General features: G+C 46.1%; 1 protein-coding gene across 1 annotated transcript in view; it reads left to right on the forward strand.

Moving 5' to 3' along the window:
- LOC138453420 (CD109 antigen-like) overlaps nt 1-19030 on the forward strand; it is a 1060964-nt gene that overhangs the window by 457147 nt on the left and 584787 nt on the right. Inside the window, exon 14 of the mRNA XM_069606254.1 lies at nt 9739-9915. Within this exon, the coding sequence (XP_069462355.1) occupies nt 9739-9915 (177 nt within the window). The remainder of the gene's footprint in view (nt 1-9738; nt 9916-19030) is intronic.

Genomic DNA, 19030 nt, shown 5'->3' on the forward strand with positions numbered 1-19030 from the left:
GCGAACTCTGCCAGGGCACGTAGGTCTCTCCAGCTGTCTTGAGAGGCAGAAACAAAACCATGAAGGTATTGTTCCAAAGATTGATTAAGGTGTTCAGTTTGACCATTGGTCTGTGGGTGAAATCCTTAATTAAGTGCTCGCTGAATACCTAAAGTTTTGCATATAAGAGACCAGTATTTAGATGTATATTGTGGACCCAGGTCCGAAATAATGGTGTTGGGTAATCTGCGCCACCAAAAATTGGTTTGAGGAAAGTGTTTAGCCATAGATGATGCAAAGAGGACTTGAAGCATGGACAAGAAATTAGCCAATTTCTTTAAAGAATCAATGGTTACCATGGTGGTGCTGTGACCAGACGAAGGAGGAAGGTCTGCGATAAAGTGAGTAGAGATCTGTTACCATGTTTGGGCAGGCAAGGTGGGTTGGACTAAGTGTCCATAAGGGTGTTGTCTTTAAATCTTGGTTTGTAAGCAAACTATACAGGTTGCAACATAATCCTTAGTATCGTGAGCATTACCAGGGCACTAGAAGTGCCGGCCGACAAGGCCAGTGGTGTTCCAAACTCCTCGATGTCCTGCGTGAAATGAATCATGGCACATGTGGAGAACTTACTTTTGAAGTTCTTTCGTAGGTATAAACACATTGTGGCAATGGAACAGCAGGTTGTCTTCGAGTTGGAGTTGGTGTTTGGATATGACATCCTGAAGAGTGGCAAGTTCTTTCCTTGTTTCCTTTTTGACTACCTGTATGAACTCTGCCACAAAATATATAAACGTGGCCTTGGCATACAATTTATTGCTTCTGAATGAAGGACTGCTTGCCAGCAATTTACGAGACAGCGTTAGTTCCTGGAATGTACATACATTGTATATTGTAGGGACAAAAGAGATAGGCCCATCTAGCTTGGCAACTGTTTGTGGCTCTCAGAGTTTTTTAGAACTCTTAGATTGTGATGGTGCATTCTTACCTTATGGGAAATCGGGAACCTAATGGTATATGTCACCATTCTTGGAATGCTCTTTTAATGGCCATTAATTCCTTTTCCAAGCCGGTTTAATTGATCTCGGAAGATAATAGGATCTTGGATAAGTACGACACTGGCAATTCTGTTCCTGATCTGTTTTGTTGTTTTAGGACTGCCCCTATAGCACTGTTGGAGGCATCTGTTTCTACAATGAAGGGTTTGTTTTGATCTGGTATTTGTAGTATAGGGGCTGTAGTAAAGGCCATCTTCAAACAGGTAAAGGCCTTCTGAGCTTCAGTGTTCCATTGAAATCTTCTTCCTTTTTTGAGAAGAGCAGTAAGGGGAAGTATCTTTGGATGACAAGATGTAAACAAGATAGGAAACTTCGGGTTGATGCAAGGAGCATTTCTCCAGTTTGGCAAAGAGATGATTGTCAGGAAAGCATTGGAGGACGGATGCTACGTGGACTTCATGTTCTTGTAAGGACTTCGAATAACTCAAGATAAATGATCATGTGATGTAGTAAGAATTTTGCAAAAACATGGTCAATAAAACGTTGAAAAACAGCGGGGGAGTTTGAGAGGCCAAAAGGCATTTTGTATTTGTATTAATTGATTAATAAAGTGCCTTACACATGACCCTGTATTCGTAGTGTCCAAAAAGGGGTGCGGTATGCTGTCTTCCATTTATCGCCACTACGAATATGGATCAGGTGGTAAGAGCCTCTTAAGTCCAGTTTTGTCAAAATAGAAGCCCCCCCTAACTGCTTCCAGTATGTCAGAGATAAGGGGTATGGGATATTTATCTGGGACTGTGATCTTGTTGAGCCCTCGGTAGTCTATACACAGTCGAAATTCAGAAGTGTTTTTCTTGGGGATAAAAAACAAAGATGCACCAGCTGGAGATTTTGATTCAGTGATCAGACCATTTTGTAAGTTGGTGTGTAGTTATTGCCTGTGAGCTTCCTTCTCGGGATCAGACAGTATGTACATTCTGCCGAAAGGAACTGGTTTGTCAGTTAAGATGTTTATAGAGCAATCATCTCTGCGTTGGGGAGGAAGTTCTTTGAATTCGGCTTCTGAAAAGATGTCAAAATAAGACTGGTACTTGACTGGTAAGGAGCAGATAACATCAATCGGAACGGCGGTAGAATCCCTAGGTTCGGTTGACATGGGAGATTGTATTCCTACAGAATTTCCCCCAAGGCAGTATTCCACACAGTATTCGGATCCAAGAAAGAGGGAACCCACTGCCCAGTTGATGTGCGGGTTATGGAGACATAGCCAATGCAAGCCTAATATAATGGGAAAGTGGGCGGCTCTGATTATATCAAAAGTCAACGCTTCCGAATGGGAACATAAGGACGTAAGGGTCTTAGTTTGTTCTTTAATGGGCCCTGAGGATAGGGGAGTAGCATCCACCCCTTTGACTGGTATTTGCATGGTTTGGGTAAATAAAGGTATATTTTTAGAGTGAGCCCATTGCTCGTCCATAAATATTTCTGCTGCACCACAGTTAACTAACTAACTAATGTTCTGGTACAAAAGTTGACAGACTTGTAAGGATACCTTAAAGACGACCATTAGTTGTTCTGGCATATGGTTTTTGTTTCCATGGGAACACGCTTGTTTTCCCCGAATAGTTGTTCTGTCTACGATCGGGAAAGAGCGTTTCCCGAATGCCTAGGTGGTGCAATGGGACATTCACGAACCATATGATCTTTGGAGGCACAATACATACATAACCCTAAGGTTCTTCTTCTACTCCTTTCTTCTGCAGATAAAGGTCCTCTACTGGTACCCACTTGCATTGGCTCTTCCTCCGGGTGCTGTTTGAAATCTCGGTTGGGTATCTGATGGTTTGTGTGTTCCTTTTTTCTGTTTCTGCTTGTCTTTCACTTTTCTTGGATTTCCATCAAACTTCCCACCAGGAAGCGGATCTTGGGGTATTTCCAACAGTGGCTAAGCATCCTTTTGCCGTAATGTAGCATTGTTTTTTTTTAAGGGCTTGAATCTCTAAAGTAAGGTTCTGCACTGCAGCAACTAATTGTTCCATGGTCAGTTAAAGGAAGATGGGCATCGCTTTCTGTTAGATAATGAAGCGAGCACTGACTTTTAGCTAGTTAGCGGCAACGGTCTGTAGACTGTGAATTTCTAATTTGCTAGCTGTGGTCAAAAAAAGAAGGAATCCCGAAAAGTATTCAAACCTGTTATGTACGCCTTACGTCCCGCAAGCACGGTCACATAAGGTGCATTCAAAATAAAGCGCCCGCCCGGCCGGAAGGCAAGGTCAGTTCCGGGCACTAGCTACACTACGCGTGTTGTGCCTCTTTGTTCGGCTCCTCAGCCCTGCCCCATGCAGGCCCTGATTCTCTCTCCCTCCGCCGGCAGCACCGGCAGGGAGGGACACGACACTGGCGACGAGGATGGGATCAAGTAAACACCAGCTTCCTAAGCCATAACTCGCCGTACAAGCCCGCGGCAAGGGCACAAAAAAAAAAATGTCTTATCTCTTCTCCTACAATGCTTCAACATCCACAGAGCACATAAAAAAAAAGTCTACAGTGGTGGTAACTGAGAACATTTTTGGCTCGCCTGCTCCTCAACCTTCATGCCAGGTGACACAAGAAGTACCACTACACCACCTGCTACAACAAAGAGGAGCTGCTTGGTGCCTCAGTGCCCCATCAACACAAAGATGACGAAGGCGAGGAGAGACCCATCGGCACACACACATCCACCGTGGTAACTCCAGCACCGGAACATCATGGCGACTGGCCTTTCCGCACCCAGGCCCGGTACTCCGTCAAAAATTGCAGCGACATTGACACCTACGGCACCATCCTCTTAACCTCATGGTGGGACCACAGCTACGCTGGGGCCGTTCGACCCTTAGACCAACCCATCGTCAGTGGGCCACCGCTGGATGCTGTGGATCCAGAAGTTTGAGATGGCGATGGACTGCAAGGACATCACTACCTTCTCCACGCACCTGGGCCTATGCCAATACAAGAGACTGAGTTTCGGCATCTCGTCAGCGGCAGAGGTCTTCCAGCAGGCCATTCAGGAGGTAATACATGGCATCCCAGGATTGCTAAATGTCAGTGATGACATCCTCATCCACGCCAGCGACAGGCAGGAACACATGCGTCGCCTCAAGATGGTGCTCAGCATGCTAGAGACCGCAAGTTTGACCATCCACTGGGAAAAGTGTGAGTTCCTGAAAGAGGAAATTACATTCTTTGGGTACGTGTTCAACAGCACAGGAGTGTCGGCTGACCCACAAAAAGTTGCGGACATAAAAGAGGCTTCCCCCCAACAAAACCCACAGAGGTACACAGCTTTTTGGGAATGGTGTCATACTGCTGGAGGTTCATCCCCAACCTGGCAACGACGTCCGAGCCACTCAGGGAACTCACCAGATCGAACACCAAATGGGTCTGGAGCCCCGTCTGCCAGGAGGCATTACAGAGGATCAAAAAATCCCTCTCAGCCACAACAACAATGGCGTACTATGACCCCACACTAACAACAGAACTGTATGTCGACGGCAGCCCTGTCAGCCTCGGGGCCATCCTCGTTCAATTATCTCGAAGAGGGGAAACAAAGCCCATCGCCTACGCATCCCACCCCCCTCACACCGACGGAACCAGGCCATAGCAGTGTTGTGGGGATGCCGCCACTTCCACATCTATCTCTATGGATGAAAGTCGGGGCTTACACTGATCACAAGCCTCTAAACCCAATTTTCACAGGGTCATCGTCAACCCCCCCAGCCAGAATTGGGAAGTGGTTACTTCACTTGCAGCAATACGAGTTCGAGTTGGCCTACCAAGTGGGCACGGACAGACCGGCGGACTTCCTATCCAGGCAACCAAGGACTGCCACCCTAGCAGAAGTAGGTGAGGCAGAGGAGACAGAAGAGCACATATGCCAGATCATCCACACTATGAAGCCCAAGACAGTCAGCATAAATGACATTGTGGAAGCCAACCACACTGACCCTGTTGCAACCTGATCAAGAACACCATCATATCGGGCGAGTGGAAATCTTTCCTCCACAATGTGCACAATCGCACAACGGCAGCCAGAGACTTCCTCGCGGGTATGTTCCCAGTACGACAGGATCTGTCGGTCACCAGCGAAGGGTTGATCCTGGGAGGAGCCTGCATCGTGATCCCCAGCAGTCTTCAGGACAGAATCGTGGTGCTGGCACACGAAGGTCACCAAGGAATGGTCAGGACAAAAGCCAGGATCTGACACTGAGTGTGGTTCCCGCACATTGACATCAAGGTGGAGCAACTCATAGCAGCCTGCCTCCCTTGCCAGATGACAGGAGCACCGCCAAACCCTGAACCCATATAGTCGGCAGAGCATGGGTTGTCAAGATGGGATGCAATCAGAATCGACTTTTGCACAATTCAGGAAGGGACATATCTATTGGTGGCCATCGATGACCATTCAAGATACCAGGAGGTGGAGATTGTATCCTCGACAGCAGCAGAAGTGGTGATACCGGCACTCGAGAAGATGTTTGCCACACATAGCCTGCCACAATGCATCAAGAGTGACAATGGACCACCATTCCAGGGTACCGAGCTCAAGAAATACCTGGTCGATCTGCACATCAAATATCACCACATCACGCTGAGGTGGCCACAAGCAAACGGCGATGTGGAGAGGTTCATGTGGACCATTAACAAGGTGCTATGAATATCTAGGGCCCATTCCAGCCCCTGGAGAGTGGATCTGTACAGATTCCTATGGAACTATCGAGTGACGCCCCACAGCTCCAGAGGTCTACCACTGGCAGACCTCATGTACGGGACATTGGTAAACTCGCCTATTCCACATCACCCAAGCAGGGGCATAGACACCTATGACAGCGATCGTACCCAACGAAGGAGAGTGTCAGCGAATGAACACATGAGCAACAAGAGGCATGCAAGGAAGTCGGGACGCCAGGTCGGAAACCATGTGTTGGTGGTGCAAAACCCCTCAAAGACCAAGCTCGAAACACCGTACGATTGTGTACCCTGGACAGTGACCCGAACAGAAGGGACAATGGTGGCGGCGGGCCAAGGGCACCAGTTGATCACCAGGAATGCGTTTTGGTTCAAGACAGTGCCCCGACAAATGTGGACTGATGGGGAGAGGCAAGCCCCGGCGGAAGCGGAGCTGCCGCCAGATAGTTCAAGCCATCAAAACAAGGGAGAGGCGACCCTGAGGTATGAGTCTGACGAACTACCCGAAGGACCTGAAGAGGCGTCTCCAGATGATGAAGGTGAGCCTGAAGGGGGAACTGGCCCGGTGACGGCCCGTCTGCCGAGCACTGGGCATTATGCCTTAAGAACAGCACAGAGGGCTCGGAGAAGTTAAGAGACTATGGGCCTCATTACACGGACGGCGGTAAGGGTTTACCGGTACCGGTAAGGGCACCGGTACCGGTAAACCCTTACCGCCTTACTACGAGGTCCCTTTGCGGGTTGGTACTTTAACTCCTGCTATTTAGCAGGCGTTAAAAACCAACCCGCAAAGGGACCAGGGTGCTAATTACGGTACCGCAATTTGCGGCACCGTAATTAGCGCCTTCCCCATTCCCATAGAGCCCTATGGGGCAAAAATGGGAATGGGGAAGGGCAATGGGGGAAGGGGGAATTACCGCCCGCCAACCTTGGAATAGGGCGGTAATTCCCCTTTCCTCCAAGGCGGTGCCGGTATTTTACCGGCATGGACCAAGGTGCTAATAGCACCTTGGTCCTCTGCCTACCGTGTAATGAGGCCCTATGAGTGGTAAAGTGACATTGGGGGGAGTGCGGCACTGTGCTGGACTGGAGTGCACAGAAGAGTTAAGCTGTTTGTTGACATAATCACGTGTGTTGTGTGTTGTTGTGTTTTGTTGGAAAAAGTACGCCTTATGTCCCGCAAGCGCAGTGACTTAAGGCACATTAGAAATAAAGCGCCTGCTCGGCCGGGAGGCAAGGTCAGTTCCGGGCACGAGCTACACTACGCATGTTGTGCCTCTTTGTCCGGCTCCTCAGCCCGGCCCCATGCAGGCCTTGATTCTCTCTCACTCTGCCGGCAGCACCGGCAGGGAGGGACACGACAAACCCCTGATAGAATAACAGGAGGTTGTGTACTCCTCTGGAAAAACCCTATGAAAAGGGAAAAAGCCCTGAATGAATCGTGCTGGCTGTAGAGTAGATGGTACAATAGGAATGCCTCTGGATAGACGTAGAGAACCATGAACCACAAGGAGCGCAGTAATCAAAGGCAGTAGGCTGGAATGGTAGATGAGCAAAACCAGCAGAGCACAGCCGCAGCAGGAAGGAGTCAATCAAGGGAAGACAGCGGTAGGTAAAAAGTGAAGCAGGAGGGGCTCTCATGGGAGAGACGAAGCAGGAAGAAATTAGGCATTAGAAGACACTAAGTAGAGCAGGGCGGAGTGGAACAAGGAGCAAGGAAACGAAAAAGAGCGGAAATCCAGGAAAGGAAAGAACGCGTGTGCAGTTAGCAAGAACAAAGGAGCGCTTGGATTCAAGGTTGAAGCGACGCACAGAACACACCTTTGCTTTTCTATATGTACGGATCTGCAGACTGAAACTGACGCTTGGTGAGCAATCCTCCATCTCAGATATTAACTACACTGTAACGTCTAGTTTAGCATGGTGTCCAAGGGGAACGCCATGTTGGAAGGGAAAGCACTCGTCTGACTGGAGAGCTCTTCCATCTAGGCCAAATAGACCAGATTGTGCTGTGTCTCCTGACAGTTTGCCAATGAAAATGACATAAGATAAGTGATTGTATGCGTGATGAGTCACAAAAAAGCATTACTCAATCATGGTGAAGTGATGAAGCATGTACAAGTGATGTGTGTGAGGTCAGTAGATACTGCATCTAACAATTGCAGTGCAGCTGGTGGCAGCTATTGGTTCTGCCTAGTCCAGTAGCTGCAATAGTCCAACACAACTTTTCTGAGCACATGTTCTGCTCATGGGGTTATGTTACCATACCAAAGCATACACAAGAGGAACACATCTCAAGTCCTTTGATTTCAGTGTGTGGATCCTATGTCCAAGAAAGCAAGAACCATCACAACATTGCCCATCAACCAAGGATGGTCTGACAAGTGTGTGGACACAAGGCCCGCTGCTAGCGTGCTGTTAAAAAATGGTTTCAGTGCCTGCCACTTGGTTTCATCAAGTGCTTGACACAATCCTCAAGCAGGCAATATAGTGTTACAGACCAGACCAGTTTTCCTGTACCACTCCCTAATAGCAGCACCCCTCAAGTACCTTACATTTACTGAAAGTAGTGCCACATTTGAGAGAGAGAGTACAATCTGGAATGGTCTGTTTATGTGATGTAATATAACTCGGTCTTGAATAGTAAGATTCCTGTCATTTGGGCTGCCACCTGTTACTAGGTAATCTAACAGAGAGGAAGGGTTGGTGTTCGTGGTGAAAAGAAGAAGTGGAAAGGTGCGAACCTGAAGCACTTGTTCTGTGTGTGCTAGTAAAATTCGAAGGAGTTAGGTTTTGGCACGCGGGCGTCGTGTTGCGCAAGGGGAGCGATGGCTCGTGTTATGTCATTCTGCCCAGGGTTGGGCCAGAGGTTGTGTGCAGTGCGCTGCACTATGGTGGTTTGGTGGATAAAGTGTAGAGTTTGCTCACTGTAAATTTAGAGATAGAATTGGATGTCTGAGTAGTCGGGCCATTTCGTTATGTGCTTGAATGGCTGGTGTACGTAGTCTAAGTTGGAGGGTGAGATGGTCAGTGAGTCTATTTATGTGCACCCTGGCTACAAAATATTTGCGCATGCAGTGTTGGTCACGCGCTATACCAAACCTGTCAGTGCAAGTGACTAACACAACCACCCTGCAAACAAGTTACTTTTCCTAAAAGTGAAAAGTGAAAGCGAAATATAAAGATTTCTCTGTTGTGCTGCTTCGTGTTCAATGAAGCATAATACAAAATCCATCCAACAGAACATGCTAGTGCCAAAGGCTAATACAAATACCTTGCAGGCAAATTTATCTACAGCAAATGAAGTGGAACAATCAATTGATAGCTGTATCAATAGTTTGCTAGGTTGTATTTGTGCACACTCAATCTTGTGCCTGATGCAAAAAATAGTGCTGCATTACACTACACAGCATGCTTCAGTGACAGTGCCTAGCATCACCCCACTCCAATTTCACTGTCCAGAAAGAAGTGGTAGAATCGTGTATATCAAATTCTAGAATGCCATCTCTTTTTGAGTACTGAATCTGGATATGCATGGGGTTTGTAGAAATGTGGATGGTAGAGTTGGATATACTGTTGGTTATGCCTATTTTAGCTGGTCAACCCTTTTTAATAATCACTATAATGTCCATACATATTTTGCCTCACCCACCTGGCGGCCATCAGCAAATCTTTTCCCTCAGCGTGCCCCAGAAGTACTTGAGCTATTGGCACCACACTCAGTAGGTTATCCTTGACTGTGGATCAGCTATCAGCTCCTTGAACTAGAGCATACATATCAGAAAGTGTGTCACTGTGGTGTGGGTCCATCTCTCAGTGCGCGTTTAAGCACACGTGACCCACCCGTTCAACATATACACATGTAGACTCAATGCATGCTCCTCTGCTAACAATGGCCATAGGAGACAAGGCTTCCCTTCACCCCAGAACCCATTAGTCAGAGACTAAATGTATTTTTCACTTACGCTTTGACATGTTGTACATAAGTAATTCTAAAACTCAACTGCACACTATTTGTATCTATGTTTAGGTTTTATCCAAGGGACAAGTGGTGGCTGCTGGAAAGCAGAAAACTACTGGGTTTACTCTCACACCGCAGAGCTCCTGGGCTCCAGAAGCAATGGTTCGTGTGTACTATATCCACAGCACTGGTGAAATTATAAGTGCCAGCAGGAATATAACTGTTAAACAAGACTTCAAGAACAAGGTATGGAATGTTGTAAATGGGAATTGTTGAATAACCAGTGCTTTTACTAATGATAGCATGTGGCCAATTGGAGCTATTTTCTTGTGCACTTGCAGCTTTACATTTTTTTAATTTAAGTTTATTGGTTAAAAGACCATTTACCCAATCACATCAACAACCATAAACGAAAGAAAGAAAACATTAAATCATTACATTACTGTGCATAAACATGATTCCTGAAAACACCAAGTTAAGAAACGCTAATTTCTTAAAATATATTACATCAATTACTTACATTACTTTAGATTTAAAAAAATGTAAACATACATTTCATCTACCTCCATTATTAAAATTCCTCCTATAAATGGTTATAAAATCTTAAAAGCATACATTCCATTAACTATCAGATATTACCAAATGTGTTTTCAAAATCATCTGCCAGACATAAAAGGTAACATAATTCAATTTCTGATTGCCACCACAAAATATGTAGGACGAGAATCGGTCATTTTGTATATTCCCAATATCTGTTACAAAATTATAGTAGCCTCTAGCATATGTGTCCCTCAGTTTAGTACATGCGGTAAGCAAATGGCGTATAGATTCAATTTTGTCATGACAAATATGACATAGGGCCTCATCACGAGTTGGGCGGTAAAGCCGGCGCTAAGCCCTACCGCCGAACCCCCGGTGCAAATAGCGCCGGATCACGGGTTTGGCAGAACGGGTATTGCCCATTCCTCATTGAGTCCATTCTGAAATTCCCCATTCCCTATTGGGCTCAATGGGGACATTTTGCGCTCATACCGCCGGCGGATTTCCCGCCGGCGGTAAGAGCGTGAAATTTCAGCGGATTTCCCCCCAGCTCAGAGCTGGGGAGATATCCGCCAAGGCCATGATCTGGCAGACCCTTAAATGTGGCGGTAATAGCGCCACCAGACTCGTGTTGAGGCCCATAGACATTGGACCAGGCACCTCAGCGTTCATAAGTAGGTAGTTGGTTGAAACGTAACCTCATTATGAAGCAGTGCGTTTTTGAGTTTCAAACTTGATAAAAATATTTAAATGGAACTCTAATGGTAAAACCTTGCTAAATGTAATCTCTGAAAGGCGCCTTGCTCGATAAGTATTCAATATTCTTTATACAATGCCAGATTTCGGCTTTACATTTAATTTCCTTAGTGTCCAAGCCTACATTAGAGGAATTCTGTGCGTAAATGCAATGTCTGTATGGTATTTCCCAATATCTTGCAGCCAGCATTCTATCATTTTGTGTAGACCCTCAGGGCTAAGCATCAAATCAGATCCAAAATAAAGAGATTCTGAGTTCTTGCCCTGGTTGAGGAACAGGCTGCAGCATGTTTCCTATAGCGTAGACACGGAAGTGATGCCCAGTTGCATACAAATGGCTTCCACTGGGGTAGATGGTAACAACCCCAGTGTGCCTCGACATAGTTTCCCCTCCATTAAACTTAACCATTGCATCTCCCGGTCCAGCAGTTTCTCTAAACCATATGAAGTACTCGGGGCAATGGTTGCTCTATATATTTTAATTAGGCCTTCCATTTGAGTAGCCTCCACTCTTAGCTATAAATGGCGTTGCATTTCCTGCTCAGCTTCGTCTTGATGTAATTGGCCAAATGTTTGGAGTCAAAGGAATTACATATAGGGATTCTCAAGTACATATAATTCTTAACAATTTCAATTGTCGTGCCATCTAGTATCCATTTATAATTCTTTATATGTATTCTTTAGGCCTTTATGATCATAACCTTTGTTTTTTCAAGGTTCATTTTTAATTAATTACTTCTGGAATATTCATATAATGCCGTCAAGCTATGCTGCAGTCAGATGGGAGTATGGTCAAAAAGGACCGTATTGTCGGTCTAGGAAAAGCCACTGAATATGGATGGAGTCACTCAGCTGCACGTTCATATTGCTTCGAATTTGAGATGATGCGCCAGTGTGTGAGACGATTACAAAGTGCTGAGTCGTCATATCTAAAACCCAACATTGTAGCTTCCTCAATAATCTTTGCCTTTTCACAGTGTTAAAGGTTTTGGAATAGTCCACATAGGATATGTATAAAGCTTTCTTCTTATAGGCTGACTGAATTAATTAACTCAGACACCACAAACTGGTCAATGTGTTGCCACCATTACGGAAGCCCGTTTCTTGCTTTATTAATATTTTATCAGTTTGTAGCCAATTATTAATTCTTCTCAATAAAAAGTGATACAATATTTTGGCAGAGGGATTGATAATGGCAAGCAGCCGGTAACTTTCTGGTGATTCTCGTTGGACCTTTTTATGGATGGGGACCAAAGTGGACCTCCTCCAATTCGGAGGGATGTCTCCTGTTTTAATTATTTGATTAAACAGTTTTTCAATTATGACCGCCCATCCATTTGGGTTCCGTTTGAAAACAATATTAGCGACCTAGTCCGGGCCTAGGGCTCCTGATGATCTTAATTTTATAATAACTTCTTCAATATCTACTGCTGAGATGGAAACCCAATCGCCATATAGGTTGTAACCATTTTAGACACCCTTTCCTTGTTTAGACAATCTATCGTATACATATTCGAAAAATATCTTGTCCAGCTATCTACATATCTTGGGTTAATTTAATTATTTCCTGTTAGGTCTGAGGTCTGTTGTTTGTAGAAAGCCCAGAACTTCATGTGTCTGAGATGCGCAGAGCATTATTTATAATTTGCCACTGCGCTGTGGCCATAGAGTTTTTATGTTGCCTGATCCCATTTCTGTAGGCAGTTCTCAATTTGACTATTGCATTATGAGTTTCTATATTAGATTGGCCCAATTTATTTAGATTATGTATATTGGACCACGGCTGTTTTTTTCTATGAGCAATTATCACATCAAATAACATGCCGGGTTCCTTTATGCCATGTGTGCTTCTAATTGCGTTCTCAGTCATAGTTCCCAATATGGAATCAATTTTTACCTAATAAACTTCAAGATTGAGTTCATCTTTGCTTTCCGAGTCTAAGATTAAGTTTGAGACCTCCTTATTTAATTTTACCACTTATTTTGCATCCAGATTAATCTGTTAGCAGCAACGTTGGGTGTATTTGAGCCAACCATTTGATCTTTTAACCTATTAACGGTACAGTGGATGGCAACTTTGATGGCTGCATGATCACTGTGAGTGTTACCATCGAGCTCAAATTTCCCAATGTTGCTGAATAGATCACTCTGGACTAGTACATAATCTATCTAGGAATTAAAAAGTACAATTACACCATGTTTGTGAACTAGGATGCCCAGTTTTCCATTCAATGAACAATTGTCTAAGATCATAGCTAGTGATAAAAGCCTCCCATTGATTCACTGAATAGTAGAGTACCCAGGCAGGCTGAATTCTCTGGTAAATCGGGGTTTTTGCACAACAAAGACATCGGCCTCTGTCAGTATTTTGCGACCCTGAGGGTTTTTTACAAATTAATTAAAACCCCTGGAGTTCCAGACAACAATTGATAGCATATCCTCTAACTCCTCTCTTGGTCATACCAATTGATTCACTTTTCTAATCTCCTGACGATTTATATTTTTACAGGTAGGGTCAATAAAGTCTCCCAGTTCAGTAGCTAAATTGAATATAATGGCTTCTAATTCTTTGATCGAATGTCTTTCCTTTTTAACTTCATGCCCATTATTTGGTGATATGAATTAATGGTTTGGTTTTCCTGTACTCTTGTAAAGTCGAAACCTAACTTCAAAAACTCTGCCCTATTTGCCATCACCAGACATAATGAAGTCAAGTGTAGTACGCAATGTAATATTTGTAACATACATTTGCGATTTAAAAACAGAATAAAGTATGTTGCAAACTGTTCGAATATTCTTATAATTTTACTGTTTTAACGATTAGCAGTCACCATACTCGTGATATTGTCATTCAGGGTTCCGGGCCTTGGTCTTTTCTCTAACCAAATAGGTAGTCAGTCATCTGTATTTCGTCCACTAAAGCACCCTATTGAACATCACTCACAGTTATATTGCTTACATATTTTGCTGTTGGTGCTTTCGCATGTGTATGTTTTATCCAATTATCCAGCATTCCCGGCTGATTACCTATAACCTGGACATTGTTTGTGGCCCTCTTTGCCAGTAATTCAAATTGGTTAGATGTGACAAGGTTTACCAATCCGGTAGTGATCTTGTCCTTCGAAAGTATCGGTTGTAATTCGACATTTTCTTTATTCTCATTAGGTTTCTATCGAGGGGAGGGATTGATTAAGGGAAGATATATAGTTATAAAGTGTTAATAACATTGTTGGCTGCCCTTATCTGGTAGGCACTCCTCGAACGTACTCTCAATACATATAATAGTTATTATGAGAAAGAATAACAGTGGCTTGGCTTGTGCAACATTGTATAGCATGCTGCTACATAGCCACTCATGATTGGTTGGCATATTCTCCCAACCTTGAACATTCAGCTCTCTAATAGCACGTGAACAGAACTAAACCCAGGTGCAGAGGACAACGTCAGACCACTTTCCACTATGGTCAATTAGCCTACCCTCTCTCATCAGTCAGACCCTGAGCCAAGGCTTCTCCTTTGTAGTTGACCTTGCTGACTTCTTTCTTCCCTGGGATTTTTAAGGGACTCAGGGTACACCACTATCTTTCTCTGTGGCTTAATGAATAAGCCTTGTTTTCGAGTCTTTCACCACGTGTCAGTAGACCACAAATTTGTCCATTTCAATCTACTATTTGATTTATTTATGCTGGGCGCTATTACCCCTCTTGGCCTCTAGAGACTTGGTTGCTCTGTCTTTCATGTGCTTTCTTCATCCTTGATTGTCAAATACGTGGCACTTGCAGATGCTTTGACTTCTGCTTAATCTGAAAGAAATGTACCCTTCATTCATAGCTTATCCTGGTTATCTCCCTTTGTACTTTCCAATTATGTCTTGATGTATCATCCCCAGTCTCAGCAATACAGATATTCTTTGTTCCTTGCATGAAGCAGTTTGATGCAGCATTTGTGATCTGCGGCCCTGGTTTGATTCTGAGGTGGTCTTGGCACGATCCGACATTGATCTTTCCATCATAGCTGCTTTCCTCATGTTGTAGTTTCTACGGCAGCAAGCTCCTATTTATCTTGTCTACCTTGCATTTCTGCATATATACATTCACTACTTATCTGGTTACTTATCCTCTTTGTATATATGGTTTCTTCGTGTCTGTATACATGTTTCTCTTGTTACTTCAGTTACATTATCAGTCTTTAATCATTCGCACATCGTGCCTGTATGTCTTAGTATCTACTCTCCATGACGTCAGGTTATTCGCAATGGTTCGCACTTACAGTTCTTTTATATCCAGTCGAGAGGGTACATTCGATACGGTTGTCTGAGTGCATAACTCCTCTCCTATCTTTGGTGCGGTAATGGGATGATACCTGGTGCCATGCACAGATACTCCTACATCCCGTCCCCTTTCCTCCATACTTTTTGGACATTCCGTCCAGTGCGACAGGACCAGAGCACTTTTGTAAAAATGCATCAAATTGAAACACTAATTTCTCTTTTTACGCGGGATACCGCACGTGGCCATAAACCCGCCCTCCTTAGCTCCACCCCGCGCATCGCCCTTTAGTCCTTTTCTCTGCACGGTCGGGGCTGGACGCACTTGCATCACCGGAAAGACATTTTTTCTTCTTTCCGTTGTCCTTCTCTCCTGCTCCAGTTCTGCAGTTGCGTAGTCCTTCGTCTATGCCGGATCGTTTGGGATTTGTCGCTTGTTCCTCTTGCGAATGTCGCTTCGCTAGGGCAGATCCCCATTCTCTCTGTAGTGTCTGGGACCGGATCACTGTTGGGACTCGTGTTTCTACTGCGACTCCCTTTCGGTCCGGGCACTTCAACGTCGTCTTTGTCGGTGGGAGGAGGTCTTCCAGCGCGTTCCCCCACCGCATTTTAAACTCTTCATCGACGGAAAGAATAGATGCCCGGTAAGTTCCTTACTTTGTAGGGCACCCCGGATGGGGGACTCCTTCCCGGCGTCCTCCAGGTCCGGGAGGGGCTTCAAGAGCTCTGCTTCCCCTGAGGTGCATCGCAGGCCTAATTGGCGTACCAGGGATTTCTCCGAGGGTTGCCGCGAGGGGGCTGCTGACACCGGATTACGATCCGAGGTTCACCAATCAGGTGCTAATAGCCAGCCCAGTCGTGCTGAGGCTTTGGGTACCGGAGTTCGCTCTGAAGTCTCCTTGTCTGGAGCTTCCCATATAAACATAGTGGTGTGACCTGAGGCCTCCGTTGAGGCTTTCTGTACAGAACCACGGTTCAAGGCCCCTCTCAGGGGAGTTTAACAGACCGGACTCCATTCCGAGGTTCCTCTCTTTAAGGCTAAGGCGTGTACTGACAGAACTGAGAGACCTGTTAAGGTCTTGTCTGTGAGGTTGATTCTTCAACATTCCCGCACTCACGGTGATACCGGTTCTGTTGAGGGGGAACATCGAGAGGTCTCTGACCGTAACTCCTCTTATACCGGCTTTGACTATGTTCCTCTCTTGGAGGCTAATTCAGGGGGCCCCGTCAGGATGTCCAGTAAACATCTGAGGCCCCATAGTACCGGCTCTGCTGAGGATCCTTGTGTCAAGGCTAAAGTTTCAATCAAGTCCCCTGACCAGTCTGTGGAGATGCCTGCCTCATCCACATATGTGACTCAGTTCTCCTCAGATGTTAAAAAAATAGTGGGCCTTCCCACATGATCTGCGGTGGCCATTTTGGATTCTTCCCTTACACCCACGCTATTGACAACGGGTGCTAGGAACCTTATGTTTGGTGTACACCCTTGTCCACGGGACAGTTTGAATCCGTTCCGCCCTTCTTATGACTGGCGCGCTCGGATGCCACTACCGCATAGGGTCTTGCTTCCTGCTGCTTCTGCCCCATTGGTCTTTGTAGACCCTGTTGGTGGCGGGCCCTCTTGGCAGCCTTCCTCACTACGTTCGTGGGGGTATGCCCCTCCCGAGCAGCCACTGACCACTCCTAAAACTTTGCCAGAGGATGCCTTTTTTGAGATGTTTCAGAGTCTTATGAACTCTGACCCTGTGAGGGAGTACTTTAAGGGTCTTTTTAGAGACATCTGCCCTCCGGTGCTGCATCCTGCCCCGACAGTTCCAGTCACGGCACCTGTTGCCCTGGCAGCGGTACCGCCTCTACCTCCTGGCCCACCTCCAGCTCTTCCACCTCTGCATCCCTTGTCTCCGGTAGACAAGACTCCAGCAGAGCAAGACGTCAGCATTGCAGCTGTCTGATCCTGGCATACTGGATGATCCTCAGGTAGATCAGGATAGTGAGGACCAGCCCTGGACATGATGTTTCTCCTTGACATACCAGTACCTGAGGCACCCGCTCTGCAGGAAGGGGTGCTTTCGGGGTCACTCGCTTTGTCTCTGCAGGAGCGCACCGGCCTGTTCCTTCAGAGGGACGTTCTGGCCATGGGATAAACCCCACACTGGTCTGCACATCAATAAAAGAATTTACCCCCCCGTTGCAAGGTTCACACCTCCGACGAAGTAGCCTTGGCGTCAAGTCCGCTCTCTTCCTCAACGGTGGTAGCGGCTACCACTTTGCAATCCAAGCCGGCCTCTGCGACCTAGGCAGCTGCGGCACAAGTTCTGGCCAAGGAAGACAAGTTGCTCGATTCCTTCGGCAACAATATTTTTGCCAACTCAGCACTGAAATTGCATCAGGATAATGTGGAGCTCATTTTGGCGGCGGCAAATATGAAACTGTGGGGGGATTTGACTGATTTCCAGGAGTTCATTCCTGTTGACAGGCTGGAAGACTTTAAAGGCGGTTTTTCAGATGCTAGGGTATTGGCGCAGGATATGCTGGAGACTGCTGCGCACCATGTTGATACCTCAGCTCGAGGCCTTATATTGGGGGTAGACACCTCTGGTCGAGCTTGGCTTCATGCAAAAAAGTTTTCAAAGCAGATCCAAGATAAAGTTCTGGACCTGCCTTTTGACGGCAAAGAGTTGTTTCATTCCTCAACAGATGATGAGTTTCCAAAGACTAAGGCGAGCATGCAAACTGCCAAGTCTCTGTTGATGCTAGTGAAGCCCCTAGTCAAAGCTCATAGATCTGGATCCCAGTCTCGGTCCTCCTCAGGCTTCAGAGAGTTCCAGGACTGCAGGTCACACAGAGCTGATCCTCCGACAGGTAGCTCTCGTCTGAGACAGCAACGGGATCGATTTTTCTCTCAGTCTTCAGCCTCCTCTTAAGGGACAGGTAATCTCTCCGCCGAAAAAGGAGGACAGACTTTGTCTCATCTGGAGGCATGGCAAACCATCAGCAGTTGGGAATGCCCTCCCTCAGAGCCGAGGTCCAGAAGCATCTAGAGCTCAAGGCAGTGGAACCCGTTCCTCTAGTGGAACGACGGGGGTCTTTTACTCTCGTCTATTCATGGTGCCCAAACCCAACCAGGCTGGCCTGCGCACCATCCTAGACCTTTCCCAGTCCAACCTTTCTCTTCCCCAAGAGAAATTCAAGATGATCACGCCCTGCCAAATAAAGTCCCCTCTTCGGAAGGGCTACTGGCTCAGCGTTGTGGACCTTCAGGACCCGTATATGCATATCCCGACCTGGAGCCCGCATCAGAAATATCTGTGGTTCTCCCTGGGAGAGAAGCATTTCCAATTCCGAGTGCTCTCTTTTGGTTTCAGCTCAGCGCGCGTGTCTTCACGAAGATGATGTCGATCATTGTGGCTTTTCTTCAGCTACAGGGTATTCATGTGTATCCATATTTGGACGACTGGCTTCTGTGCAGTCCTAATCCAGTGAAAGCCTCGAGCAACCTTCAGTCTCTCCTCCAGCTCCTGTTCTGCCTTGGGCTGTCGGTGAACTGGCGGAAGTCCTCCATGACGATCTCTCAGGACCTGATATTCCTGGGTTTCCGTTGGAACACGATTGACTGCAGAGTGTACATGACTGTGGACAGGATGGTGGATCTGTTGACCATGTGTCAGGTTTTCATTCAGTCATAGAGCATGTTGGCCTGGTGGTTCCAGAGGCTTCTAGGCCTCATGGCCTCGTGTGTGCTTTCTCTTCTCCTTGCTCGTCTCAAGATGCGACTCACGCAGATGGCTCTTCGGAGCT

Source organism: Ambystoma mexicanum, chromosome 4p (assembly GCF_040938575.1).
Source record: "Ambystoma mexicanum isolate Mex_15411 chromosome 4p, UKY_AmexF1_1, whole genome shotgun sequence".
Lineage (NCBI taxonomy): Eukaryota > Metazoa > Chordata > Amphibia > Caudata > Ambystomatidae > Ambystoma > Ambystoma mexicanum.